The sequence below is a fragment of the Argiope bruennichi genome, chromosome 4 (assembly GCF_947563725.1).
Source record: "Argiope bruennichi chromosome 4, qqArgBrue1.1, whole genome shotgun sequence".
In the NCBI taxonomy this organism is placed as follows: Eukaryota; Metazoa; Arthropoda; class Arachnida; order Araneae; family Araneidae; genus Argiope; species Argiope bruennichi.
Window position 1 is genome coordinate 36007876 of NC_079154.1, and position 27979 is coordinate 36035854.

Below are 27979 nucleotides of genomic sequence, written 5' to 3' on the forward strand. Positions count from 1 at the left end.
TCAAAGCCAACTCGTGCACCGTTGTTGACTCAGTGGCACAAAGTTCTGCGCCACGCATGAGCTCGCCAACACCATCATTGGATTCTTAATGACTGGAAAAACATTGTTTGATCTGATGAGTTATATAGGGCCTTGCAAGAGTGTGAAGAATACACCATGAATCCATGGATCACTCATGCCTACAAGGGACTGTTCAAGTTGGTGGTGGCTCGGTGATGGTATGGAGAGTGGTATATCTTCTAACACAATTGCGATATCATATAACTCTTCCAACCAGTGGCAGATTTCTGACTAAATAAACTAGGCGAATGCCTAAAGTGGCGTTCCTACGACCTGTCCGCCTGTTGACAAAGCATGCTTTCCCTTGTTTTCCCTCTCTTGCACTTTTCTAGGGTGCTTTGATGTTAAACTAGACAGGCATCAAAGAACGCCAGAAAACCACAAGAGAGGGTCAAGGAGAGGCAGTAGGAGCGCCGCTTAAGACCACTGCGGCGTTAAGAGGGGGACGCAAGTAGGTCAATCGTAATTAGTCTAATGAATCAAATTTAAAAATGTAAATTCTGTAAATTAGTAAATGTTAGGATAATAATATTTTATCAGTTGATAAGATTTCTAACCGTTTTATTACATTCACTTCGCTATCATAATAATTGTAAATTGAAAATAACTAATGGAGTGAAATAAAGCACTGACATTCGTGTACATAATGTCGTTCATCCGTAAGTAAAATAAGAATATACATTTTCATTAAGTTATTAAAATTAACCTAAATTAAATCATTAATAAGTTAATTAAGTATATTAATGAGTTGAAATTTAAAGCTAAATTCATGAACTGAGTAAAAGAAAATGGGCCTCATATTGTGTACTGCCTAGGGCCGCAAAATGCATAAATCCGCCGCGATTTTTAACATTTTTAAATGAAAGAATTAAATTTCATTATTTCATTAAAAAAGTTCCTGAAATAAATTTTGTGCAATTTTTTTATTATCAGAAATAAATTTGAATAATTTTAATCAGTTTTATATATAGAAGAATAATTAACATAATACACAATTGTAAAGAACTATGAAATAGAAAGGAATTACAAGACAATATTTTGAGATAGATCTATTTATGCTAAACATTATGGATAAAAGTTTTATTTTAAGATTTTCAAGAGCTAATTATTACATTCAAATTTTTCCTTCAGTGACAAATAATATTTGGTGTAATTTCAAATGATAAAAATTTTTAAACATAATGAATCCTAAAACCATCAAATTTTTGTGATTCTTCATATGATAATTGTATTCAGTTTGTTCTTCAAATAGTGAAAAGTTAATCACTTCCTATTATCGATATATAGTTTAAATATTTATTATTTTCATTTTTATTGAAAAATCTTATACAGAGCAATTTTCCAACATCTGTAAAAATAGTTAATAAAATCTATTCAATTTCTTTATCGCTATTAATTAAAGAGCTATTTTTATTTTTATTGAAAAATTTTAAATATTATATTTGCAAAAGTTGTTAATAAAATTTATTCAATTTTTTTATCACTATTGATTCAAAAACTATTTATTTTTATTCAAAAATCTTAAAATGTCCAACATTTGCAAAAATTGCTAGTAAAATTTATTCAGTTTCTTTATCGTTATTAATTCAAGAGCTACTTTTGTTTTTATTGAAAAATCTTAAATTTCCAATATCTGCAAAAATTCCAATGAAATATATCTAATTTCTTTATCATCATGACCGTGCATAATATGGGCATCTAATTATGGTTTTTCATTTTTATAATCTGAATTTAAATCTTTTAAAGACATAATTTGAAATAAAAGTATCACATAATTCACAAACATCTTATGTATTCTAAAAATTCTTTATTGAATCAGCCTCAACTACCAACCAAAACTGTAGGCATCATTTAATTTGATTATAAAGAAAAGAAAACAGTAAAGCGTTTAAAGTATATATAATTTTTTCATGGCTCATTCAAATGACCAAGTCAGGTGTGTGAGTCTTTTTCTCAACAAATTCTTAATATTTCATATTAAATAATGACTTAGTTTCAAGAAAATGAAGACATGACTTACTTGCCTTATCAGTAGACAATGCCAAGGGCAATAGCGCGAAAGGTAGAATCAGACTCACGATATACACAAAAATCTTTCTATTCATCCGCTTCCAGCAGCTCTGCCAAAGCGACATGACGTCCTTTGACTTTTTTTTCTTTGCTCCAGCGAATAAAAGATCACAGGATGTTGGAATACAAAAACGATTTTAATTGACTACAATGCGCTCAGATTGAGTCTCAATGCCCAATGCACCCGCGTACGGAGTTAAATGAATCTCCACCGAGGATGGTTGACCTTTATCGATGCTGGACCTTGATCATATGATGCAAGAATCACTTAATAATATTTTGGTCTTTCCCGTTTTTTAATACAGACTATTTGAAAGATTCGCTGTGTCGCAACATAAAGGCCATCACTAAATGGTGGTGACAAGTGGCGTCTGCTGGTGATAAGGATTCATGTACCTCTTTGGAACATGTACTCTTCTATCACTAATCATGGTGTTTTTTTACAGTATTTGCTGTTACTCATATATGAAACTCTCTTATCGTATTTAACTGTATCAGTTAAATATGAATTACGATCTAAAGATGACATTTGATAAATAAACAGTTTAAATCAGTGTGGAAAGGAATTTAGTTCGTTTACTTTTATTTCTTCGCATATTAACTGGAAATCAGATATAAGAAAGTGCTGGAAGTAATTCTATTTAAGAACTATCTTTATTGATAGTGAGTAATGTTAAATAAGGATAAGTTGCATCTCTTAATTGTATAAGGCCGATCGCTAAGAATAAAGATAACTATCTTGTATAATCAGGATAAGTAAAATATCATAATGTTTAAAAGAAATATTTTTTATGACCTTATGATTTCTGATATCGTTTTTTGTGGGGCAATTTATTTAGAAAATTAAAAGAACTAGAGCCTGCATTTTTTTTGTCTCCTGAAAAATTTTTTTTTTGATATTTCAGCGCTTATGGGAATACTTACTAAGCAATAATTAAAAAAAAACAATAAATAACTCATAAATTTACTTTTTAAAATGTGATTAATAAAAGTCAGAAATGTTATTAATAAGAGAGAGTTATAAATATATATATATATATATATATATATTTGCTTTTTTTTTCTCAAAATATTTTTCTGCAACATTATTTACGTCTATATAAATTCTTTTTAATGTATCCTTTCAAATTTTATACTAAAATATATAAGAGCATTATGCATCCTTTATAGCAGGTTTTTATGAAGTCTGCAATATATATTTTTATTTTTTATAATGAAAAATATGTATTACAAGTTATAGCACTTTCAATATTTTTTGAATTTTTATTTTCAATATAGAGTGATTTTATACAGAAGCTTATTTTGGAGTGATTTTATACAGAAGCTTATTTTGGAGTGATTTTATACAGAAGCTTATTTTGGAGTGATTTTATACAGAATTTTTTTTCTGAGTGTAGCATTTGCGTTATGACCTTGATGATTATTTCATCACAGCATGCTTCCGATTTTCTATTAAAAATAATGCTATAAAAAACAATGTTTTTAAACATTATAAAGTTGTGAAAGTACATTCTTTCTATATATAATCAATTTTCTATCAGACATTTTTCCGCCAAAAAATACGATTTATTTGCAACTCATATTTCGACGTGATCCAGAGCATCTCAGTTCTCTTATAGAAAAAAAAAATATCGTTTTTATACGAATATAAAATTAAAATTATTTCAAAAATGAAATTTTTTTGTTAGTCATTTATTTGATACAATTTGTAATTATAATGAAAATAAATTAAAGGGAGTCGTTTCCCTTAACTTTCTTGCACTCAATCTCATAATGCGCTTGTGAATTTTTAACCGTTTTTATTGGCGAATAATAACTACCAAAGAGCATAATAGTGTGCTATTTTTGGCGATTAACCGCTGAGATGCGGTTAAAACAAAAGTACCAGAAAGTTGAATATGAATTTGGACACCTTTATTCCCTCTGATTGAAATCAAAATTTCAGGCATAACCAAAATTGAATTCAAGAGATGACATATCTAATTTCACGTATTTAAATCATTGCTATTTAAGTTGCCTCGCTTGTATGCTTTGAAAGTATAAACTAGCTGGTCAACCCTTTAAGATACGTTCAAGATTTGATAAAAATCAGTATTTTAGATGCTTGAACTAAAAAAGAAATTTCATTTGCCTATTTTGATATGTTGAACATATACATGCGAAAGGACAGATCAAAATAAAGTTCAATTTTTTGCCGGTCTCGGTTCTCAATTTAATACGTATCTACATTTTCGAAAGTTAAATCTACGCAGTAAGTTTTATTTATCCAGCTTTCTTTGTTTTGTAGTTATTGTGTTAATTTATTTTTGGAAAAACAGATTTTTACTGATTGGAATTTTTCAAAATATGATGCAAATGAGGTATAAAACTAATATCTGAATTTCATCTATTTAGTTCAAAGTGTTTTTTATTTATCATGTTTATAGAGAGACAGATATAATTCTAAAAATATAATAAAATATATAAAATATATTATATATTATATAAAATATATAAAATAAATAAAATATATTTTTAAAACTCAGTTAGACCTAAATCTCAAGTTCGAATATTTTGACGATTTCAATATTTCCTTTTTGTATATTTTGTGCACGTGAAAGTGAAAATAAAAAATAATCCTAACTATAATTTATCGGTTTATGGTAAGTATTGCTATTTCGGTTTTAACCACTTCACTTATCTTTAAAATTTATCGTCTTCTTAAAACTTACTTTGAAATATCAGAAATATTTTATACAATGAAACCAGTTTATGTTGATTCTAACAGAGAAATTAAAGAAGGAAATATTTTTTTAAAAAGCAAAATTTTATTTAATGCAATCTCTTAAGTAAAATGCATATTTATTGATATGAAACAAAACAATATCTATGGAGAAATTTTTAATCTTTGATCTTTTCCTAGCATTTATTATTAACTAGACTGAAGTAGGAAATGCCTCCGACGTAAATTAAAATAAATAGTGTATATCAGATGTTTTGATTGGAATTTTATGACACCAACTTTTATGAAATCTGTTTTAAACGTTAAGTCATCTGAACATATTAAAGTGATATTTTATTAACGTTAATCCCGAACGTTCTATGTTTTGAGTTAAAAGATGTTAGCACCGAATCATTAAGTCAATATATCTAATAAAAGTCTTTAGAATATTAAAATATATTTTTATTTGAACCCTAAAAAATTTGTTTGTACTTTAACTTATTTATTTTTTATTTTCTGCCATTAATTTATTATGTAATATTTGAAATATTATGGAATCTTGAAGTTAATTTTTTTCTAATATTTTCTGCTAAATAGTGATTACTCACAAATTTTGATTTTTGTCGATTCACTGATAATTAATTTCTGAAATTATAGTATTTTATAATTTTATCAAAAAAGTATAACAGATACAAAATTTCAAAATTCTAGTGCATCAGGAAGCGAGAAGAAAACAGATTTTGAGCAATTTTGTGAGCACAAAATAGGTCAGATTAAATTAAAATGAACAAAAATATTGACATTATTATTAATGTTATTTATAATTAATAATATTCGGAGGAATGATGCTGAACTTCCATTATTCACTAAATTTAGATTATTAGTCTACATCTAGAAAAAAATTGAAAAAGATAATTTCTAAGAACCCAATTTTCTAAAAACATATTTAATTAAAGATTTAACAATTTTTATTTTAAATAATTAGTGTTAAATTGCCAAGAAAGACTCATTAACGGAACTAAGAAGTTCTCGGCAAAGGAATTCATTGAAATTTGAAACGCATATAAAGAGCCTTTTTTGTAAGTAAATGTTATTTATTGTGCAAAACGAGGATATACTGTTTTCATAATAGAATAGCAAATATTATTTTTATTCTTAAAGTATTCTTTTTTAATAGCGAATTGAAAATATATTGTGATGTCATATTCTTCAAACTCATGACTACAAATCGATTCGCTTAGGGAAAAAAAATTTCTATAAAATTATTGCCAAATAAGCATTGCATCCAAATATATGAGTAATAAATATCTTAGATTTTACTTTTTAATGTATTTTAATTAAAAATTAAAAGATAATGAATATTATAAACTTGAAAATCTAAAAATTCACAAGTTTTTTTTAATTATAATTAGCTTTTTAAGATTATATTACAGCTCAAAATTAAGTAAAAGTAGGTGTAACAGATGTATAATATTTGTAAATATTGTATTATCAAATTTCTATCGTAATGAAATAATTTTATAAACGTATTGAAATTTGAAAAAAAAAATGTTTTGTAAAAAGAGCATATATATATAATTATAGGAGTTTCTATTAACTGCATTTTAGAAAGTTAGTTTATGAGATTTCAGCTTTCCGAAGCTAATACGCATTTCACTAGCCAGTTGAATGTCCCTTGTTTTATGTAAAATTAAAAAGATCAATCCTTTGAAAGTACAAGCTTTCCCAATTCTCTTAGACCATAATTTAAAAGGGGAAAAGAAAGAAAATTTCCAACATTTTTTCAAGTACTAAAAAAAAAAAAAAAAGAAAAAAAAAAAATTCAGAACCGTCGCGATTATTATGAAACTTTTGAATACCTTAATATTAAATAACTAATGGGGATTTAGGAAAATTACGAAGAAAGTTTGCTGCTCCTTCCCTTTAAGAGATTCAACGCCGTTAGTGCGGGAAAGAAATTCGAAGAGATTCGTGCCACTGCAAATGATGTCCTTATCATCTGATTGAGGCTCAAAATATCCTAAATGTTTCTTCCAAACGGCGTTAATTCAACTAAAGTAAACTAGTTTAAACAAGAGATGATTGTTAATAAAAGACTTATTTCGTTTGATTTTCTCCATGTGTATAATGATGGAATTTCGTAATCTTTTTTTTTTTTTTTTGATGTTTTTCTGATGTTCTAGAATTTTAAAATTTTATATAATAGTGTATTCTTAATAGCAACATAATATTCACATTTTAATTATTAATTATTTCGTTGAATTAATTACATTTTTGGTATTGTATGAATAGATATATTTTGTAATGAATTTTGAGAAAAAAATTGACAGGAATATTTCACAATATTTTTATTAACAAATTATGAAAAGTACGAAATAAGTTAAAAATTAAAAGGTTATATATCTGTATAAAATGTTTTTATCACTGCAATCTAAATAATTATTGTATTCAATTTTTGTAAAAATTGTATTCATTTCATTCAATGTTTATATAAAATTATCGAAAAAAAAAACATAAATGCGTTAGGCTCCGAAAAGGATAAACACTGTCAGAAAATGAAGCAAAAATGAATATTAAATAGGAGAAAATTTTTAATCATTTGATTAAAATCTGCTACTATCTTTAATTAATGACTGTTAGTGAAATTGTATACTTTTAATTGATATTGTATATTTTCCTTAACTTTTCTTCTTTTTTTTACATTGCAAACATTTAACATTCGAAATAAGTTATCGAATACAGTTAAGTTTCGTATACAGTTATTCATTTTTTAGAAGAGAATATTGTATATTTTATGTATAATTGGATAAATTCTATTTATCTTGCAAAATATGAGACTATTAGATAATAGATAAAAATCAATGTGAGCAGTTCCGCCGAAAGTTTCTTCCATATTATTTAATAAAAGTGTTATACTCTTTCCACTGTATAAAATTATGGAAAATGGTCAAGATAGTGAAAGCCACGATTGCTCAGATTTTTATTTTTAGAGTTCCGAATAGGAATATTTCGTCATACATAGTACAGTGAGGCAAACTGTGTGTATCATTTAAACAATCTTTTTTCAAATGATTGAAATCAAAATTTGGCATGGAATTATAATTACAATATGATGTTCATACTTTAAATTTTATTCTTATAAATTGTTGCGAATTTGAGTTATTTGCATGATGGTTAGTCCCTTGCCAGATTTGGTTCAAAATTTAATACAAATCTACATATTGAGTACTAGATATGTGTACCAAATTTTATTCTTGTAAAAAACCAAATATCAAGCATCATACATTTAGTTCAAAGGTTTTTTGAATTATCGTTTTCATAAATAAATAGACATAATTCTAAAATTGCGGAGTAAAAAGAAAGTCAGACAATATAAAAATAAATTTTAAAATTATATATTTTTATTTTGCAAAATATTTATATTTTGGTACACATCATTAAGAAATAACATTGTGAAATATTGAACAATGAAATGAAATGCAGCATGAAACTGAAATTTTATGAAATATAAACGTTAAAAAAAATTTGTATATATATTTGTATATCGGAATCATTTACTTTTACGGATAATTTTAGTTTACGAGTATATGCTATTCATCCTTGTGGAGAATGAAAAAACGATATCAATTACTTCCAAAAAATTATAAGAAATTATTTAATTCTTTATTTAACTTATAAGATGACTCTTCATTAATTGCAAATTTTATTAACTCATTAGTTCCTTCAGATTTCTCATGGTACTGTATATATTTTAACGCTTTGACACCCAATGGAACTTCGAAATTAACTTCTACAATGCTCCTTAGACAAATGATTGAATGATAATACAAACATATTTCTCTTCAGAAACATGTCAAATACAATTCTAATTGTAGATGATATAAAGCTACGAAGGAAGCATAGAAAATTGAAAATCATCCATGCTTTTACATATATAATATAGATATTTTTTTACATTTTAGTAAATTATATTTATATTTTTGTTTTATATTAAGTACAGAATTATTTAACAAAATTAGCGCCATTTTGTATTTCTCAAATTATTTTAAAATTTCGAATATTACTTATAATAGAACATTATTTTTATAAAAATAATATTATATTATTAGTAAATATAAAAAAAGTTTTTTTCAGAACTTAAAAATTCAACATTAATTAATGACCTTAATGATGATTTAAAGTGAAAATTGCAGTGTAGATTTTTACTTGCCTCTAAATTAAGTATTTAAAAAAGCCAATTAAAAAAATTAAGAAATTCAGTAAATAAAGGGTAAAAATTATAGGATATACATTAATTTCTGAAATTACCTTAAAATTTCAAATATTACCTAATAATATAATATTATTTTTACAAACAATATTGCTTCTGTAAAGTTTAAGTGGGGACTTGAAAATTCCAGAATATTTGTTCATTAATGATCAGAATAATTAATTTCCTTAATGATAACTAATAATAAATAGTCTGGTATAGGCTTTTACTTTCTTCTAAATTATGTATTTAAAGAAATTAGCTCAAATTAAAAAAAAAAAAACTTTTAAGAAATATATGATGTAACATTAATTACATTATGTATGAAATATATGATGCCATTAATGTACATTAATTTCAATTCATAAAATTAAAGTATTATTTAGAATTTGGGTTGTATTAGCTGGCATGCTTCCAAAATCAGTAACATTTATGGTCATTGTATTTGTTATCCCTTTGTGTTGAGCCCAGCTTGGAAATTTGTTCAAATCAAAAAGTGCTACTCCCAGAGTATGAAGAGTGAACAGTTGAATGCAGCAACACGCCACGTTCATGACGATTCCCGGTTTCAGCTGTAAAAGAAAAGTCAATGATATCAAATAAAATATTTCATATATATATTTATTCATATTAGATAGAAAATTAGATTTATCCATGGATAAAATAAGCAGAATTTCACAAATTATTGTTTTCTATAATATCACTTTTGGAACCACAATGCTGATGTTTGCAAATGCGTTTTATCGAATAAGTATTATCACTCAAATTAAATTTCTAATCATGGCATTTGCATTGTTTACATTTCTCATATATAACGTCCATCTATGTTTTTCGTAATTCAAGATAGGCAACTATGTTAAAAAGCCGATTTTTTGCTAAATCATGAAATTTTTTAAATTTAATATTCAACTCTTTGATAGAATTTTCATTCGAAAAACCTCATAAATTAAAATCTAATGTATATTTTTTAGTTCAAATTTGGTATAATAATTTCTCAATATGTTCTGCAGTTAAGAAAATAAGTAATTTATTCATTTACAAATATTTTTTTTTTATTGTTTGTTTTAGTGCTTTATGAAATGAAAAAAAAAAAAAAAAAAACTTTGTGTTATTTTCAATTGAATCCCAATATTTAAAGAATGGATAGAAATACAACCTACTCTTTAGTTCAGAAACTAGGCAATAATTTTCTTAAGGTATTTGTAAAATTTTAAGAAATAATATGACAAACTTCTAAACTAGAAGATTTTTGCTGTAAATTTTTATAAGACTTTTGCTTTATCAGGAGTAGTTAATTCATTTTTTCCAAATTCGCCACTCTCTGTTATTAATGAAAAATTAGACGATGTCATAGTAAAGAATGGTTAGATGTTTAAAAAAATAATCGAATCTGTAGATTTCCAAGGCAGTCACACTTTATATTACTACCTATCAGGAAGTTTAAATTTTAAATTTTTTTCCGGAAAAAAAAAGCTTTCTCAAAACATTTTTCAATTCATTTTTTAAAAATATTTCTGACTTTTTTATCTCTCTATATTATTTCGCTTTGAAGTAATAAGCAATCTGGAAAATCTCTCTTCAATACTGTTGAAATTATTCCTTTCATTTTATACATCTAGAGGCTTCTTGTTTTGACGCCAGATCTTTTGCTTAGATTAGGATCGACCAGTTGAGTGCGTCCCTTTAACTGCATCCAACAGAAAAGCCCGGTTCTTGCGGTGCCTAACATATCAGTCTTGGGCACAGCAAGAATGGGGGTGTGTTCTTTTCAGTGATGAGTCGAGATTTAAGACACAGAGTGACACTCGTCAAATCTTCCTCTGGAGAGAGCGAGGAGCTCGCTATCATCCCTCCTACGTAAAAGAAATCGACACTTGATGGCAGAGGAATCCTTGTCTGGGGTGGCATAATGTTGGGTAGTCGTACACCACTGTACGTCTTCGATGCGGGTACTGTCAATACACATCTCTATAGAGATGAGATCCTTGAAGCCTATGCGAGGTTGCTCCGGGGTGCTTTTGCCCCAGACGTCATGCTTATGGACGATAATGCGCGTCCCCACAGATCCCAGATTGTTGATGATTTTCCTGAGGAAGAGGATATTCGACGTATGGACTGGTCCTCAAGGTCTCCGGATCACAATCCTATTGAGCATGTTTGGGATGGTCTCGGAAGAGCCATTGCACTGTTTAAGCCCCCTTCTAATACCCTCCAAGTCGCGCTTTTGGAATAATGGGCTTTGTTGCCCCAAGCATTTATTGACACTCTCATAAACAGTATGAAAGCTGTATAGCAGTGCACGGTGGTCACTCCATATTAGACAGGCTTTTCCCGAGATAAATGCTTTATCTCTGATTCATAATGTAACACTTTTTAATATACCTTGTTTCTTAAATCCCAATTAAAATCTTTTCAATGCTGTTATGTGTCTATGTTCTTTCTTCCATTGTAGTGTACCTCTGTGCCAAATTTCGTGGCAACACAGTGAATAGTTTTTCCTTTTTCTCAGATTTTATGTTTGTGACTTTAATTTTGGACATGAGTGTATATAAAACATGTTCGTCATAGTCTGAGAAATAGGTGTATGAAATTTATGAATGGTCTTTTGTATCTTCCTGTATACTGGAAACCTCATTTTTACTTACCTGCTCAAATTGTACAGAAATAAATCCCAACTATAATATATATTATTTTACAACTGATTATTCTTATTGAGCTACTAAGCATAATTAATTTTCATATTATATTACCATGCAATAAATAAATAAATATTCTTATGAGAGTCTGATTATATGATGAAAGAGATATGATTTTAATTTTCTTACCATGTCCATTAATTTCATGTTACCGCTGTCAAAAACGAATGCATTTGGGACAGTGGAAATGGGCAACATAAAAGCGTATGAACACACAATAGCACAGGGTAGCATCAAATAGAGAGGATTTACACCTATTGTTAGCGCCTGTTAGGGAAAAAAATATATACTAGAGTACATTTTCAGATAAATAAATAAAGAATTTAACCCTTAAATGCATGTTGTTGCCATTTGTCTACATCCAGTTCCACTTAATTTTATTCAAAAACCCGTTGATAACCATAGACAATAAATCGTGTATAAAAGAAAAAAGTTGACATTACTTTTGGCGGTTAAGTTATATCTCTCTTTTTTTTTTCTTTTTTTTTACATTTGAATGTAATAGGCGAGGAAGTTCAGTGTGTAACCTGAAGCGATAGTTGCCATAGTCGAATTTCCTAATTGTTAAAAAATTACTTCTCCTCTGTTGACAGGTAAGCTATAAATGTTTGATAATGTACTTTTCGACGATTCTATCTCGTTAAGGGGAGAGACGCGGAAGGATGAGTGCATTTCCGGAATTCTTCGTCATTCTTTGACCTTGATTTTCGCCCTATTAGATACTTTTTTGTTCAATTTTTTTCCACATGTATGTGAATATCGTATCGTTTCTGACAGTTGTATTTTAATTTAGTTCGCGAGTAATCCGAGTTTATTTTATTGTTAAATAGAAAAACCTCCTCTTTTTATATTGCCTCTCACCCCTATTTTGACCAATTAAACCCATCCTAAAGAATGACAAAAGTGCGGAGGGTTTTAGAATCCGTTATCAAACAATATTTGAAAATTATATTAGATACAATCAAGATTTTTGGGGGAAACTGTATGTTTCCAAAAGTCTACATGGAACTTTTTTCAAAATAAATATACCACATTTTTTTTTTTTTTAATTTTTACGTAACTTATGACTATTTTCCTACAGTAAACGATTTTTTTTTTTTAAAAATTCAAAACAAATAATCATGCATTTAAGGGTTAAACCATTATCTTTTCTAAAATCATATAAAATCCAAACGAAAACTTATAATTTAATTATTAATTATCTATTGACTAATGTAATATTATTCTTCATTAAACTTAAAAAAATAAAGGAATCTTGAAATATTTTCCTGTAGTGGCCTTTGTCCTATAATAAGTCACTCAGAGCTCAAAACCCAAATGAAAAATTATTATAAATTAATTAATAATTATTTATTTATTAACGTAATGCTATATTCTATTAAATTTTTTAAAAAATCTATTGTTATTTATTAAACTTCAAAAAACATGGGAATCATGGATCATTTCCCTTTACGGCATTTGTCCCATAGTGATTTTCACAAATTGTGAAATGTTTCTAGGTTGTTATTAACATAACTGTTTGACATTCTGACAGATGGTACTTTGGAAAGCTGTCATTTCGACCAGAAGTGATATCGGAATAAAGAGTTCTTGAATGCTTTTAGGGGGCTTCAAATTACTCACATTAGGGAACTCGCAATAAAAAAAAAACATATGACATGCAAAACAACTGCATTAAAAATTTTAAGAGGGCTCAAATATAAATCATAATTGTTTTTTTAAAGATTGCAATAATTTTAAAACACAAATTTTTAATTATTTTTCATGCGAATTAAATGTTTCATTTTTTCTCTATAACTTAAAAATAAAAATGCCACAGAAAACAACTTAATGCGTTTCATTTCCTCCTATTCTACTCACTATTTCACTCAAAATTGGCAACAAAATCACAGTTGCAGCGAAATTCGAAATAATCTCTGTGATCATAGCAGTGCTGAAGCAAGTGACAGTGACAATCAATCCTGGTGACAGCACGCGCAATGCCGATAGCTTTGATCCGAGAAGGTCAGAAAGTCCAGACACCTGTCAATAAAAAGTAAAATAATTGAAAACACAAAGAAATTATATATCCCACTGTCAGCAAAATACGTATTTTCTCGACTTTTTCAAGACATTTACATAATGGTGGTTATCCCAGGATCCTCATGTAGAATACAAAAACTCAAGGATATAGACAGATAAAATTTTATACACGTTTAGAATCTAATTGGGTTTTTCTTATAAAATTTTGAGCCACATAGGTCAAATAGTTAACCATAGTCTGATCATTTATCGATAGTTGACCATCTGTTACAGAAATATTGCATGCAAGTAATCGCATTAATTCACAAATGGAATGATTTAAGTCAATGAAATTCGGTATGTTATCTGGTGACTACAATTATAGTTCTGTGTCAAATTTTAGCTTTAATCTATCGATAAAAAGACGTACAAAGTTCATATTTTCGCGATAGATTCATGTTAGATCAGACAAAGATCTATATTTTTTAGTTTGTAATATAAGTATCTAATGTCATCAAGGCATTCGCGACCTTACCAAGGTCAATGACTTTATGCGAGGAGGAGGGGGAGAAGACCTTAATGAGCGAGAGGACGAGAAAGTTTCTGGACTACTTCTACTAGTTGAAGTTGCTTCTAAGATCAAACGTACTCATGAAATCCAATAAACTATATCGAATCATTAAAATTTATCCATAAATATTTTTATTATTTATTCTAAACATGTGTCTTTTTCAATATTCATGAATATTTTGAAATTTCCAATGTTATATTTCGAATTGCATTGTTTCTAAAATAAGAATACTGATCGCAGGTAACATCAATAAGAGCTATTGAAGGATCGATATTTATTCTTTTATAGTCTTTGTCTCTAAGATTCTTGGAGCCGAAGAGCCTTAGTTTAGAAGAACGCCAAATCCCTATTTCAAATATAAGGGAAGTTCCTTATTAGTCTAAAAGAGCGTAATGACAGTTTACATTCTTAATGATTTGATTAAAAAAAAACTAATGGCTGTGTGGTGAAAGCTTATAAGCCAGTTAACAGCTACGCTACCCGAGCAATTGCTTTTGTATCGTGGTCATGTTACTGCGCTGCAAACCACGAGGTCCCAGGTTCTATCCCAATCCACATTGGTGACCTCAGACGATGAACCTTCAACCTTCGTATAGCTATTGTGGCGTCATCTACCCTCAGCAAATCAAAGTCGCCAGACTCACTTGAAGCAGCAAAACAAAAAGGCCGCAGTAACCCAGAGTCGTCAGACTCATTTGACGCATGTACAGCAACCACTCACCCACACAACGCTCACCATAACGCTTGGTGCTACTCAAATGGGTACAGGCGCATTAGAATCAACAGATTAATACATCACCACTCAACAGCCATATCGTTCGTCTCACCTCCGACTCACTGTAGTGAGAGTCTGTGGTGAAAGCTTATAAGCCAATTAACAGCTACGCTACCAGAGCAATTGCTTTTGTATCGTGGTCATGTTACTGGACTGCGAACCACAAGGTCCCAGGTTCTATCCTCATTCAATTCAATTCGCCACAGCTGTTAGTGAGAATTTTTATTAAAAAAATGGTTTAAATTGTTGTTTTGAGAGGATGTATGTAAGCTCAGACTTCTTTTGAGAATTCTAAGAAAATCTCCTTGTCCCCCTAAATCATCTGGAGTAGTAATTCTAATAAAAACGTCACGCGTCTCATGTCTCAATGAATCTCAAGCAAAGAAAGACGGTGAAAACTTTTAAATTATATTTGGGCACTTGTGGCGTTTGTCGTTCTTGGCTTGAAAAGGCATTTGGGGCGTTTCAGGATCGATCGAAAAAATTCACAAAAGTTTGGATTGAAATAGAATTTTTTGTCTCTTTGAAATTCTATCAGTGACGACTCAGTCAATCGGAACGGATTGAAAGCGGCTGAATATCACTCTCTTTCAAAAATAAAATGCCAATAGAAATGGATCTAAAAATTTACTAAGATTACTTTTGTAATAGATACCGAATATCTAAAGACTTTACCTGTATTCCTTGGGCCAATGAGGAAGCAGCTCCTATAAGAAAGAGAACTCCCCAAGGGAATTTTGCATGGGCTGTTTTCCATTCCAGAATGGGTGGGCTACTCAAATCTCGAATATTGGATGGTAAGAAGAACATTAAAAAAGCAATAGCCACGGCTACAGTTGAATCACCGACCTTTCTAAAACATGCGGACAAAGCAAATTACATTTTATGTAGATAAGTATAATGCCTTTATTGAAATAGAATTCAAACTGGCAATACTCAGAGTGCAATCAGTACCCGCCGATTAATGAAAAATTATATGTTTGTGTTCATTAGGAATTGCAATACCGGTATACCGGGATACCGAATACCTGTATTCACAAGTTTAAATACCGGTTTTTCGGTATTTACTAGAAATTTTTAAAATTGTCTCCACTATATGTTCAGGTATCGCGAACATAGCAATATAGTATACGTTTTTGTTTTTATGTCTCCCTAACGGGCGAAATTAATTAGCTAATTAATGGCTTAATTAATTGCTTAAATATAAATTAGCGAAACATGGATTATCCCTGAAAGAAAATATTGTATCCATAACGACTGAAGGAGCAACAATTATGAAAAAAGTTGGAAAGTTGATTGATGCAAATCAGCAGTTGTGCTATGCACATGGAATTTAATTAGGAGTAATAGATGTATTATACCAAAAATATAAAGAACAGAAGAATCCAAATACTGTGAATATAGAAACTTCGGATTCCAACTTTGAAAAGAGTAAGAGTGAGAGTGATATTGACAATGTAATTGTTGAAGAAGATATTGCTAATGAGGATGAAATATTAACCTATCAAGAATTGCTTCCTTTAATTTATGAAGTTCGAAAAATTGTTAAAATATTGAAACGTTCATCTATAAAAAGGATATATTACTAAAATATATACTAACTGAAAATAAAACAGAATATATGTTAATATTAGATTCTAAAACACGTTGGAACAGTTTACTCCTAATGATGGAACGATTTTTGAAACTGAGAAATCCAATCCAAAAAGCAATAATCGACTTAAACCTGTAAATTAATTTTTCAGATAGTGAATTCGACTTAATATCCAGAATATCAGCTCTACTTCCAATAAAACTGACTATTGAGGCATTATGTTGGAGAGATTCTAATTTATTAACAGCTAATGCAACAATAAATTTCATTTGCAGTCACTGAAAGAACAGCACACATCACTATCTGAAGAATTATATATTACATTGAAAAATCGCACAGAAGAAAGGCATACCGAAATAGAAAATGTCTTATGGTATTTACATAATTCTAATGATTTTAAAAATGAAAATGAAAAGAAGAAAAGAAAAGAACCAATTCAAATCTGATTAAGTTAGAGTAAAATTTCTTAAAATTTTTTTCCCACAAATTTATCCACATTCAGAATTCGATTCAATTATCGAAGATTATGATGTCACTACTGTCGATAGTGAAAAGGAATTGTCTCTTGAACAAAAATTAGAATTAGCGATAAATAAAAAAATTTCAACGAACCAAAATGCAATACAGAAATCAGTTATATCCAAAACCATCCGACGAGAAATCGATTTATTTGAAGATGAGGGATTTAGAGGTAAATACTTTAAAAAAGTATATCGTGCATTGCTAACAGTACCACCAACTAGCGTAGATGCCGAAAGAGCGTTTTCGACAGCTGGTAATTTTTGCACAAAATTACTTTTCAGGCTTAATGACAGTACAATTGAGGCATTAGGTTTTTTCAGATGACATTTCAAAAATTTGTAATAATACCACAAACTGAATAGTGATATTTACACTTTTTTATGATTTAAATAAATAAGACGTTTCTTTACTTTTTTGTGATTATATACTGTTATAATTTATAAGTTACAAATTATTTTTTGTGATATTTACACTCTCTAACAAAACTGGTAAATAAAAAAAAGAAACACCTTTGTTTTCTTTCTTTTTACCAAAATTTCTAATACCGGTATTAAAACCGGTATCCCGGTATTAAGATTTAAAAAATACCGAATACCGGTATTGAAATTTTGGTCCGGTATTGCAATCCCTAGTGTTCATATTCACATGATTATTTAAATCTTTGAGGTGCAGTTTCTTTCCTTTTAGATGCAAAATTTAGGAAACAAAATTTTATATATTTGTGAACTGTTCAAATGTAGGGACGTCATAAAAAGATTTTTCCGATTGGACCATTTTGTCAGGTATATTTTCATGTATTATATACACAGGGCAATCACTCTTATCGGGTATCGCGGACCAATCTAAACCGTTATATATAGAGTTGTAATTGAAAAATACTTTAAATGATGAAAGATTTATGTTGTGTTTTGTTTGAGTCGGAAAATATATTTCTTAAATATCTAAAATCTAACTTTTTTTGCGCGCCTGTCTGGTACTTAAGCCAATAATCATAATAAATAAAATATTCTTGACACTGCATTATATTAAACAAAAAATTATTCTTTCTTCTGTGAATAAATCTGATAAACTTCTGAAACGAAAATTTTATTTTAAACAAAGATATTTTAACAAGCCCATTTTAGAATAAATTAAGAGCCTAAAAGAGATATTAAGGGATCGTTTGTAAATTGAGATTTTGCGCCCTGGTTCTACATTTTTAAGTTGATCTTTAATACAAATTTGTATAAGGCCCCCATTTACATTAAGCAGCTGTAATTCAGTCAATTTTGTCTCAGAAATATGAAATATTTTTATGTATAATTTTAAATAAAATATCTTTATTTGGAACAAAAAAATAAATTTAAGAAGTAAATTTCTTATAATTCTTTCTTTTTTTCTATATATTTTTTTTAATTTGTGGTTAAAAAAATTTATTCTTTGGATTTCATATTTTCAGAAATAATTAAACAACAAATTCCAAAAGTATAAAGAAAGAAGTTTAAATCCTCAATTAAGAAGCTTATTATTAATTAAACAAATTCGGTTTTCAGGCCAACTTTTCAAAAATGTATAATCACAAAAAGAATTAAAAGGATCCTTACGATTTGGGAAAAAAGACAGTAGCCCAACCAGGTATGAATTCTGGGTCTCTGAAAATCCATAATAAAATCAGAAGGCCAAATAAAACCATTACTGAGGCCTCATGAAATCTGAAAAATGATTTGTTAATAAATTAAGAGCAAGAAATTCAAATTCTAAATTCATAAACAGGAACCTATTATTATAGATATCTGAAAGGATTTGATGGACAAACATAATTATCAGAGATTGAAAGATGAAAGTTCATTCATTAATGCAACAAATGTTAAATAAAGAAATAAAAGAATACTTTTATTTTAAAATTAACTTTAAAATTGATAAAACAGAATTGCCATATCACTCAAAACCAAGTTGCTCAGTTGATTTTATTTCTACAGAATTTTAAATTTTAGAGAAACGCAATCAACATAAATGAATTGTAATTAAGTCAATTTCTGCAAATAATAAAGAAGCATGTGTATATACAGATGCTGTATAAGACCAGACTGTTTGGCCTAGAGTTACAAAACTTATATATGAGTTATTTAAAAAATGGACTCAAATTAACTGATTTGTATTTAATGAAGTTTTAATTGGACATGAGCAATCTATATACTAATGAAAGATAAAGTTTCAAAATTTTTTACATAGGTTATAAATGTTCAATGTGCCTTCCCCCATTGCCGCACGACAAACATCTATGCGACAGCTAAATTTTCATCCCATAGGCGAAAAAGCATGTCTTTTAGGTTAATGAGCACATGGCAACACTTCCACAGATCGGCCGAAGTTCTTAGTAAAAATGAGATGTAAACAACTTCCTTAACATAGCCCCACAAAAGAAATCGCATGACTTAAGATCAGGAGATCTTGATGGTCAGAAGTGTAGAGTTATATTTTGATTTTCCCTCCTATCTATTCTTCGCTGAAGTTGGGATTGATGTAAAAATCCTCGAACATTACGGTGCCAATGGATTAGAGCACAATTCTTATTGGAAAATGGAGTTTTGTGATTTTCATTAAGTTGAAGAAAAAACCATTGTTCCAACATACCAGCTACGTTATTTCATTTTCAGAGCTTTCCGCAAAAAAGAATGGTTTAAAAAATTTTGTCCACGATACGGCATAAAACAAACTTCTCTTCGCCATTTTCATCTTGTAATATCGTAAGGGAATTTTGCAGACCTCATATGCGCACATTGTGTGTATTCACTTTTCCATTAAGATAAAATGCTGCTTCATCTCTAAAAAATAGGCGCGATAGAAACACGTTACTCTCTATCATTACAGTGTATGAATACAAAATTCTGTACGCTTTTTTTTAAGTAGAGTTTGCACAAGTTATAAGCGTAGGACTTGTACAACAAATACCGTCTCAGAACTTGCCACACATGTGGTTGAAATTTTCAAAATTCTGTGTTAGTTTTATTGGTTGACTTTCTTGCACTACAAACAAAACTGTCTTCTTTTCTTCTGACGTCATTCCTTGACAGACTCAATCGGTCTTTTCCTTTGCAGAAACATCCACTTTCTTGAAATTGTGAAAACCAAGACCTTATGTTTTCCACGGTTAGTAGTTCAATGTAGAATCGCAGATTAGTTTAGTTATATTAATGTCCCTTTGTAAAGCAACACTAGGGCTATTTTGGGACGGACCTCGTAATTTTGAACCGCGGTCGGATGACGAGGACATCTGAACTGGCACCTCCCTCTCCACACCACACCACACCAGCAGGAGTAGAATCGCAGAAGAAATACCCTTTGCACTCTGTCTACTCTTTTCTTACTAACTCTAGAACGCAGATAACCTTATGATGCACAGTCGCCATCCTGTTCACAACTGCCAATGAAACGAAATACATGCCTGTTGGTTCAAATATCCTAGCAGTCTTTCAGAGAACTACTTCCCTAGCGGCCTTTTATGCAACTATCATAGCCTAAATGGTGCTAAATAAAACCTTGGAACTTCCTGTTTCCTTTGGTATTTAGATTGTACGTATCCAATTTATATTTCATGAACTACAAAATAATTAAATTGGAATTCATCTTTTTTAAATAAACTTGTATATACTTTTAAAAATGGGAATGTGCAACATGAAGCATTTTTTTTTTTTTTTGTCTTAAGGTAGAATACTAATGAATTAAAAAATAAGCAAAAGTTTTCCATTTCCTACGATAACTTCGAAAAATAGACAGTTTGAAAATTCAAAATGTTATCTTTTCAATTAAATCAATTTAGTTGTCATAAAAAGGTTTTTATACAGCTTAAATTTATATAAAGTTAAGATTTCACTTATTACTTAGTTTATCTGAACTTTGAACAATGCCAACTGAGAGAAAATAATAGTAGACGCAATTGAAAATAAAGAGATACCGGAGCTCGAATCATTAGATTATTTTTTAGAACATAGGTAGTTAATTACACACACACACACACACACACACACACACACACACACACACACACACACACACACACACACACACACACACACACACACACACACACACACACACACACTCACTCACTCACTCACATTTCGCAACTTATCAACAACAAAAGATGTTTTTCTCTTTGAAAAATTTTATTGTTCTTAGATGAATTGAATAAAATAAAAACTTACGATATAGAACCCAATCGCTTATATCTTTTCGAAATTATTCCATAAATTTCTTCTTTAGATTCATCATTCTGCTTCAGCTTTCTGTAATTAAAAAAAAATAGAAGCGTAACCGATGAAGAAAATCGTATAGATTTATTATTGGGAAAAAGAATTCTTTGCAGCTAATTTTATGCATCTTCACGCAAATCTTTAAAAACAGAGGGAATGGTTTCTCCAAAACTTTCTTGCGTGGAATTGGGCGTATAATAGTTGCGAAAATTAACCTTTGGCAGGAATCTATCATGACCTTTAATTGAATCCCTCATGTCATTCATGTCAAGTTTTTGGCGATTAATCCCTGGCATGTGGTATCTGCAAATTTAATTTGTCTTTTAGACGCGTTTTTCCAAACCGTTTGAAACAAAAATTTGACACAAAGCTACACTAAAAATTTGGAACAAAATCGCTTATCAAATTTAATATATGTAAGTCACTGTGTTTTTGAGTATTGGGATTTACGTGTTTGTGAAAGTGCAGATCGATCAAATTCTTGTTGAATCTAGCTCAAAATTCGATAAGTGTCAAAACTATAATTGTTAATCATGTGTACTGAATTTTTTCTATCTATCTTTCTTCGTTTTGTAGTTATTGTGTTAACTTTTATTCGACGAGCTGAACAGACAAATTTTTCTCCAAATTTTTGTTCGAAATTTGATAGAAATTTACAAATATGATGAACGTACACCAAATTTTATCCATCTCCTTCAAAGCATCTTTGAATTTTCTTTGCCACAGACAGGCGTACATTTTCCAAAAATGTGTTTTACGAACTTGTTACCGCTTCGTTGGCGCTTTTTGTTAAAGAATGTTGCAACCATACGCTGACTTGGCTTCAGCGATAAAATTTATTGTAACCCTGAATATTGAACCCCCTGCTGAAATGGGATCAGTTTTCAAAACAGTTTCGTACTGAGTCGTTGCGGGGTCGGTGAACCTCGATGAAATAAAAAGTTTGCTTTCGAATTGTCGTTTGATTTTAAATAAGATTATAGTCCACGTATTAAAAAATTGAAATGAACCAGCTTAAACTTATGGTAAATTCGTACCAGAACTCATTTTAAACGTGTTTTTAAACCTAAAGTTGTCAAAATCTGGAGTTTGAAATTTTTGACGATTATAATATATTCCCTACACTGCTGGTGCGAAAAAGTAAAAATATCATTTTATATAGCCTCAAAAGCAAATTTTTATCAAATAAAAGTATCATTTCCTGCTCGATGACTGTTGCTTAGTATTGAACAAAAAATAGCATCTGGTATTTTTCGCATGTAATGAAGTAGCTGCGTCTATTGGCTTTCACATAATTATAAAGAACTTTTCAAAATTTCAAATCTAAAGTAAAAATATCCTTTTATATAGAATCAAAAGCAAATTTTCATCAAATAAAAGTATTATTTCCTGCTCGAAGACTATTGCTTAGTATTGAACAAAAATTGATTCTCTAGTATCTAGTATTTTTACATGTAATGAAGTAGCTGAGTAGCTTCCACATAATTATAAAGAACTTTTCGAAATTTCAAATGATGAAGATTTCTACAAGGCAGAAAAATGTACAAATAAAAACATGTACAATACATTTTTTTATAAATGAATTGCATTTTTTGTTGTGAAAAATTTCATACTTCATTTGTGCTTAAAAAAACATTTGGTTAATTCACACATATAAATTTGTTTCATAAATTTCACTAAAACAATTAACACAGATTTTTCTCTAAAAACTGTACTTACGAGAAGTAGATGTTTATCAGCCATAGATAGAGCCAACCAAAGGTGATGCATAGAAGTACTCCAGGTATACTGTACATCATCCAAGAAGCAAACGTGATTTCATTGGTACCTGGATAAAGTCTAATAAATATAGTAATTTAAGATATTTCGAATTACTTTCTAAATACAGTATGCTAAGAATTGTATCAAATGGGCAAAAAGTCAATTCATAAAACCCGTAAAATTAAGCAAAAAAAAAAAAAAAAACCGGTTTGCAAATTTAGCATCACGGGATTTTTTAAGGTAGGAAAGAAAAATAATTAAAAAAAATAGCCGAAAGGGGGCTTTTCGTACATAAGTGAACGAATAGATACGCAAATAACAAAAATAATGTTATCAAAACATTTCTTATTGCAATATGTATTCACCATGTCCACTAGTACAAGTGATCACCCATTGCTGGCATGTCACAAATCCAGGAACGGTAGAGTGCAGCATGTAAGGCTGTATACATGACATCACTCGGCGAATTGAATCTTTCAATTCCGACAGATTGGATGGACGGGATCAATACATCCGGGATTTTAAATTCTCCCAAAGCCAAAAGTCTGCTGGTGTCATATCTGGTAACCAAGAAGCCATGGAACCTTACAACGTTTACTAATGATTCTCTCTTCCCCGAACTTCTGCATCAGGAATTCCTTGACTGGAATAGAAGTGTGACTTGTTGCTCCATCTTTCATAAACCTAACAACAGAAAGCACATCTTCTTCACGCAAACATGGAACAACCTTGAAGCAGAAGTGTTAAATAACGCTTAGCATTTACTGTCACAGTTTTCCACACATTTACCGGGCACTGTGTTTCAAAGAAGAAAGGTCCTATGATGAAGGAACCTGTGAACCCACACCAGACTGTGACTTTGGGAGAATGCAGTGATTTCTTAGTATGCACTCGTGGATTTGACGTCCCCAGATGCGACAGTTATGTGTACTAACGTCGCCATGGAACGAAAAATGAACTTCAACTGTCCGCAAGATGTTAAAGACCCAGTTCGTTCAATTTTGGAGAGAGCCCACATCGACAATGCTTCTTTCTACAGTATCCGATGCTAAAAGTTCATGGCAAGATTGTAATTTGTATGGAAGCTTATTAAGAACTCGATCTCCATGAATAATGTTGCTTATCGAGGAAGGTGGTAATGCCAAGCGTCTGCCAGTTTCTCGTGCACTGCTAGTCCCTGCCGCGGTTTCGGAAGTTAATGTTTCCATTTCGGCTGCAAAGAGCTCCGAACGTGTCTGCGTTAGACCTGGTCGTCCGGAACTTACACGATCGTTCAGCGATCCAGTTTCCTGAAATCGCTGAATAAGCCTTATGAGGCCTGCCACTGGTAAAGATCCTTCCCCATTCTTCATATTTTTCTGAAGTCGAAATTTACGCAGTGCAACGGTCGCTGATTCCTGGTTCAGGTAAAACAGCTTCACCAACAAAGCTTTATCTTTTCTACATAGCATCCTTGTTTACTTACATAGCATGCAACGGAGAACTGATTCTGGATCAAGGGCATAAATATTTATAATCACCTGTCTCATTTGCATATTTTCAACTAAGTCGTTCATACTAGCTCCACCTATCGGCTGTTTTTTTAATTAATTTTTTTTTCTCACTTAAAAAAATCCCGTGACTTATCGATGCTAAATCTGCAAGACGTTTTTTTATTATTATTATTATTATTATTATATTTTATTTCGCTTCATTTAACTGGTTTTATGAATTTTTGAAGTTTTTACGGACATTTTGCCCACCCAGTATATCAAAGTTTAGCAAGTCAAAATCTAGTTCTCAAAACTGATTCCAGTTTAAAACAATATAATAGATGCTTACGCATATAGAAAAATAAAAAGAATTAGAGGCAGTGTATACTATTCTGATCTTAAGTATATTGTTACTCCTAACTTAATTTAGTTTTATTGAGGTAAATTGAGTCTTTATCCGAAAGTGACACAGCATATTTCACAATATTATACAATATTTCGAGATACTATATTATTCAATATTCGACAATGTCATGCAACATTGCGAATATTTTTAATAACACATAATAGTGTATAATATTATGTGATATATAGAGGATCATTAACTGTTTTATAATCGAGGAATTTTTTTCTATTAATGAGCTTAAAGTATAAAATTTCTACATTTTTGATGGAAAAATATTCTGTTTACTTATATTTTAATATTACATTTATTTCTGTAATGTTAACACTATAATATTTCTGTAATTGTATGCGTAAGATTTTTTTACGTTTTAAAAATTTGATTAAAGGCAATAATTGGATGGATCGAAATGGAATAAACACAATAAATTGTTCATAATTGATTTTTTTTCCAAAAACACTTATGCATTGTATTTGATTATTTATCTGAGATTTGTCTATAATAAACTGATTTCTATGTTCATGAAGTTGTTATAAACAACTTATATTCGTTTCATCTACATTGTAGAGAAAACAATTCCGTCTTTTCAAAGGAATCTTACTTCTATAAAACAACAATTGACGACATACAGTTATTAGATAAAAACTAGCAGAACTTTATCAGATAAGACTACAAGCCTCAATATATATTAATTATTTCGACCTAACATCAACTGACAATCATTATTTATCTCAAAGCCCAGCTATTTATTTTGAAAAGGCTACATAAACTATAGATTGTTGAAAGGGAAATCGCTGAGCATCAATTGAAAATCACTGTTAATTTCGTATAACACTGTAAGAACGTATATTTATGAAAAATATGTTTGCGTAAGCAGTAAGATTTTGAAATGTCTAGTTTTATGGAAGCAAAAGATGGTTTTTTAAAGCGTTGCTGAAAGATTTGTAAATAATTGGAAAAATACAGCTAAAAATTATCTAGGATAATTCTTCAAATAAATTTTTTTGCTGCGAAAAAAAAATCACTATTTTTTCTCTTTATTCATATGTTTAGAAAAGAGAGATAAATCTATTTGTTGTCTTTTCTTTTCCAACCACCCCGAGTCTTGTTGACATGTTACATTATTAAAAATCTTTAAAGATTGAGCTCATATCTCTGTTTCTTTTATCACTTTCGGTATTACAATGATGAAATGCAAAGTAAAATATACTAAGATACGAAGAAAAAAGCTGTATACGTTTGAAGTAATGCCACCAGCGCTACGTTTGAAGGAGTTCCTATTATTGTTCCAGTACCTCCAATATTGGCAGCATAGCAAACACCAAGGAGCAATGTTTTTTTCAAGACAGCAACTTTATCATTTTGACTGCAAGAAATAGTAATAATTAGTAGGGTTTTGCTAAATTAGAAATATAAGCATTTTAATTTATAATATTGTTGTTTTTTAAATAACACTAAATAGATATATATTAAATAAAGAATAATACTTTAAAACTAGAAGTAAATTTCAGATAATAATATGCCAGCCTGAAATCTGATGGACAATTAATTTATTATGAAATTTATTTCAAATTCTAGCCTCCATCTGATTATTTTGGAATATACCATGAAAATAATCTTCACAATTTAATGGCAATCATCAAGTATTAATTTGTTTTTGTTTATTAGTGCTATACTTTTATCAATTAATTATTAAGCAAAATAGGACATGAAGACACTGGTTTAAAATGTGTTTAATCGTTTCTGAAACGTATTACAAAGCATGTTCAATGTGTATTATCTCAAAAGCACTGTTTATGGTGATAATCTAAACAATTTCGTAGAAATGAAAGATGCAATACACCGACATGTGCTTAACATTCCTCCTGATATGCTAAGAGCTACTGTTGTGAATGCAGTAATGCGATTTAACTTGCTTTCAGAAAATGGTGGACGACACATGAACATGCTTTGTAACACTTTTCAGAAGCGAGTAAACACATTTTAAACCGATGTCTTCATGTCTTATTTTGCTTAACAATATTGATATAGAGCTATTTCCCCTGGTTGTGATTTTTATTTATTTATTTATTTTTGGAGAAAAAGAACCTCCTTTAAACTGTTATCAAGATTGATAACATTTGGTCCAGTAGTTTTCCTTTTATGATCTGTTTGAAAATGGAACTTTAATTGTAACAACCGTGTATTTTACAATATTCAAATAAATATTCTTCAATAGTGATATGACATTTTCATTTATGAGTCATGAAATATGTGTGAGTGATATCATTTTCAATTATTTCATTAAAATCAGTTTAAGATCAATTAAAAACAAAAACAAGATCTAATTTTTAAAAGCAATTTTCGTTGATCTAACAAATAAATAAGAAATATGCTTATTTTTAATGCACAGCAAGATATATTACTCTTTAGTTCTATTGTTCGTCTTGCCATTCATTTCGGTATCGCAAAGCAGTTTATTGTTTGTCTCGAAATTATCTGAAATAAAAAGAAGAAAAAAATGCACATTTTAAATTACCTCTTAAAACAAAATATAGAATTGTATGTAATGTACGCAAAGCAAAAAATTCATATATATATATATATATAAATTACTTATAAATGTTACTTTGTTTTTATCAAACAAATCGGATAAATTTGATTGCTAGAAAATACAGAGTTTGTTTGAAATGTATTCGACCATAATACTCTGTGCGTAAAAAACTGAGAATAAAATGGCATGGTATGGCACAGATAATAATATTTTTTCATACTTGGAACAATTGATAATGATAATTTAGGGTGTGGAAGTTGACACCTCCCGAATTTCCCTTTTTAAAAATGTCTGGAAAACATCAAAAATGCCAATGCTTTAAATCTTCCGTAAATTTAA

General features: G+C 29.6%; 2 protein-coding genes across 2 annotated transcripts in view; both read right to left on the reverse strand.

Moving 5' to 3' along the window:
• Positions 1 to 2348, reverse strand: part of LOC129965801 (Na(+)/citrate cotransporter-like) — a 39149-nt gene extending 36801 nt beyond the window's left edge. Inside the window, exon 1 of the mRNA XM_056079998.1 lies at positions 2085 to 2348. Coding sequence (XP_055935973.1) covers positions 2085 to 2195 — 111 coding nt within the window. The 5' untranslated portion in view covers positions 2196 to 2348. The remainder of the gene's footprint in view (positions 1 to 2084) is intronic.
• Positions 2349 to 9042: 6694 nt separating this feature from the next.
• The window catches only part of LOC129965804 (Na(+)/citrate cotransporter-like), a 30467-nt gene continuing 11530 nt past the window's right edge, over positions 9043 to 27979 (reverse strand). The window contains exons 6-14 of the mRNA XM_056080004.1: positions 27513 to 27585; positions 26345 to 26473; positions 23191 to 23310; positions 21424 to 21504; positions 18823 to 18930; positions 15799 to 15976; positions 13637 to 13798; positions 11906 to 12043; positions 9043 to 9652 (exon numbers count right to left, since the gene is read on the reverse strand). Of these exons, the coding sequence (XP_055935979.1) occupies positions 9443 to 9652; positions 11906 to 12043; positions 13637 to 13798; positions 15799 to 15976; positions 18823 to 18930; positions 21424 to 21504; positions 23191 to 23310; positions 26345 to 26473; positions 27513 to 27585 (1199 nt within the window). The 3' untranslated portion in view covers positions 9043 to 9442. The remainder of the gene's footprint in view (positions 9653 to 11905; positions 12044 to 13636; positions 13799 to 15798; positions 15977 to 18822; positions 18931 to 21423; positions 21505 to 23190; positions 23311 to 26344; positions 26474 to 27512; positions 27586 to 27979) is intronic.